Below are 3320 nucleotides of genomic sequence, written 5' to 3' on the forward strand. Positions count from 1 at the left end.
ATGTACCTAGTAAAAAGACATTTTTTAAAGAGAAATCACTTTCTTACCTTGAAAATACATATGTGTCTTTTCCTTTCGTGTCGATTCTTTATGCTTCAATAAGCATAGAAAGGGTCAAAAATGATAGAAAACTTGTTTGCCTTCCTCCTTCCAATAAAAGTCAAGTCAAATCTTTCATTTCTAAGAGAAAGAGGAGCAAATCTTTTTTGTTGGCTAGTCGAAGTATTGTATCCTGAAACTAAGAACGGAGTAGTACAGAGTCAGGATCACCTCCTCTGAAAACTCATAGTGAACTAGCAGTGTAAAGTACTCTCTCACAATTAGTGAAAATTGGGACCTTCAAATTGAGATGACTTGAGATCTAGGACTCTCATTCAAGAGCTATACTATATAGGTACTGGAATTTTTAGAAAAAGTAGATTTAGAGAATGCTCTATCATTGGAAGCACTCAACAAGGAATTATGGCTTGGAAAACACCAAACTCTCTTGAGTTATGAAGGGAACAAGATCTGGGTCATGAGCTCTAATACCATGCTAAGTGTGGTGAGAGAGACACAGAGAGAGAGAGAGAGGGAAGGAGGTAGACACCACCATTACAAAAAAGGGACCTCTAGAGAATTATTAAAATATCAGAGAAGGGGATATGGAATCCATCAAGAAATTTATGCCATGTGGACTTCTTTGTAATAGAGGCTCCCCAAATCTAGTAGGAATTCCACATTTTTCTCAAAATAGCTACAAAAATGTAATTGGTGCTTCACATTAAAAGATCAGGTTTGGCAGGCTTGGTCGTTTTCCTTTTGGTTCAACTATTTGGTTGAGTCCTTTGACTTCAAACTCTCACTCCTCTCTCTCTTTTAAAAGCATGCAACAAACATTGACATGTGGTATAGTCTAGTCAACTATCAAGCTTAGTGCACACGGTGCTCCAAATGCAACACTCGTGACCATTTGTACAAAAATTTAGATCAAGCGCCCGTGGACTTCAAATTGGCACCTTAATTTTTGGGGGTGCCATTTGAAGCACAAGGATTTATTGCCTTATCAACCAATGGGAAATTGGCATGTGATGCTTGTGTTGAGTTGGATTGATTTCAATGCTTTGGAAAAGCTACAAACTTGGATGGGCAAGCAAATCAGAAACCCTTAGCTCTCGTAGATAGAGCTCCCTACAAGTAACCATGCTGTATTGAATGCTCTATTAGTGCTTGAGGCAAGTTTTGCAACTAGTTGTGTGAACGAAGGTAATGCACCAACCCTACTTTTCTTGTTCGGTTACACTAGCCCTCAATGTGGCATGTGGTGGCTCATTGCTAGCACCCAAATAGCAGAGTGAGACTTGGCACCCTCAACTTCTACCCCAACTTGCCACATCATTTAATCTATGCTACATCATTTAATCTATGCTACATAGTCATACATTCTCAGGACATTCTCTTAGCACTTTCTTTTCAAAAATTGTGGCATAATTGCACTTAGTTGATTTTTAAATTAGACCTAGTGTAGATTAGTCCGATGATCAAATATTACAAAAGCCCATTGCACAAACTATAATTATTTTATTAAGCATCCCGAATCAAGCCTTTATTTCACTTCACAAGCCCCAAGGCTAAGAAGCTTTCCCCATTAATCTTACAAAATACATGACAACACGTGAGTTAACAAGTAGGATATACTTGTGTGATAAACGTCATTATACAATCATATAGCATTACAAGAAGATTCTGTTTGGAATCTTTTATATCCTCCTGGCATGTATTCCTCGTCGGAATGTTCTCCACTTGACCTTTCCCCTTCCGAGGCGATGCACTTCCTTTGGGTGAAAATCCCGTGGCTATGCACTCGACAATTACAATGCACAGGATTTATAGAAATCATGCCTCACGAAATCGACGATCCCAAGCACCGTCAGAGACGTAAAAAGACACACAAACCCCACAGTCTGCAGCTTGTACAGCCAGTGATCGAACCACAAGATCCTGTTCCCCCACGCTCTTGGGCCACATGAGAGCAGAACTGCGTGAAACGCAAGCTCCGAGACCGTCACATACTGATACAAAACGTGAACCCAGAATTTTAGCACTTCTTTTGTAAGATGAATGGCCGGATATCCGATGTATGGCCGGAAAGAGAGCAACACTAGACCTGTCCGAACACAAATCCAACACACCATCACCCATTTGTTGGATTTGTACTCCGATTTGCCCTCCACCTCACAGGAGTATGAATAGGGGTCGACATAAACTTTGCTTGCTATCCAAGGAAAGACCATCACTCGGAGCAGACTCATAGTTGCTGCGGGCATGGTCATGTTGGGAAGAAATGCAACGCCCGCCATGGAGATGCTGTAGTACACAGCGAGAACTCCCTGATATGCAGCACTGACGGTGAGCAATCCTTGTGAGCTGAAGACGCCGGAGGATTCGAGCCGTCGCACGTGGTAATCCTCCACATTCTCTGTAACGATGTAAGGAGCAGGCGGTTTGAATGGATGAGCCTCGTAATTAATCAACGCCTCTTGCTTCTCGCCCCATTCCTTGGCAGCCACTCTGTATGCAAGGATGGAGTAATATCGCCACGAAAGGTTCACAGGATTGAAGTACCTGAGCAACCAGGATAATCTGTGGATTAACGAGGCATCGGACAGGGTAGTATCGACTTCTCCAGCTAGCAGATGTGTGCCGATCACCAAAAAGAATGATTTGAGAGCAGAAGCCAGCAGATAGAAGTCTGTGGGCTTGGTACAGATGCTGAAGGAGTCCATGTTTCTGCTTTTAGGAGTGAAACAACGCCGAGACATATGCCACTCCCTGCATGACTAGTCCATCCTGCTGCGGCAAGCGCCATGGTCTTGATCTGCAAAACTCGTGCAGCCATGGTCATGCTGCTCTGAAATGCACCACGCTTTCTGTTGCGTGCACGGCACCTCGCGCTTTCATTTGTCGCTCAAGTCAATCCCATTCATGTCTTCTGAAACGCGTCTGGCATACATAACCAAAGCTGTGACGATACGTTTGACAATCAACCGAAGATCCGACTCCGGGGTAACATTTTGTAGTGGCGTGATAGAGCCGTGACGACACATTGACACACTGATACTGAGCTGAAACCTGAAAGCAAATTCCAAACTTGACTCGTAATAAAGCACTGACGAGACCGTAGTGGTGGTTGTTCAACTCCATCACACACCTTGGTCTTTTCTTTACGAGCCAGAAACTCATTCTAAAGGCCTTTATCACATGGGAGGGGTTTTGTGGATTATGCTTAAATGGGTTTTTGGCCTGTCCTCGAAGGATGGGTCTTAGTAATGAAATTGGGC

At 43.1% G+C, this 3320-nt stretch overlaps 1 protein-coding gene across 1 annotated transcript; it reads right to left on the reverse strand.

The window, feature by feature from the left end:
* Positions 1–1577: 1577 nt before the first annotated feature.
* On the reverse strand, positions 1578–2877 carry LOC147904905 (uncharacterized). Its single transcript, XM_087397628.1, has one exon. It carries the CDS (start codon positions 2799–2801, stop codon positions 1851–1853), a length of 951 nt encoding a protein of 316 aa, XP_087253754.1. The 5' UTR covers positions 2802–2877; the 3' UTR covers positions 1578–1850.
* Between the last annotated feature and the right edge of the window lie 443 nt (positions 2878–3320).

This window comes from Dipteris shenzhenensis, chromosome 2, assembly GCF_047967505.1.
Source record: "Dipteris shenzhenensis isolate YYH24624 ecotype China chromosome 2, Dip_SZ_1.0, whole genome shotgun sequence".
In the NCBI taxonomy this organism is placed as follows: Eukaryota; Viridiplantae; Streptophyta; class Polypodiopsida; order Gleicheniales; family Dipteridaceae; genus Dipteris; species Dipteris shenzhenensis.

Excerpts from the sequence above, each read along its gene's own strand:
- LOC147904905 (XM_087397628.1), bottom strand. The coding sequence starts at position 2,801 with ATGTCTCGGCGTTGTTTCACTCCTAAAAGCAGAAACATGGACTCCTTC.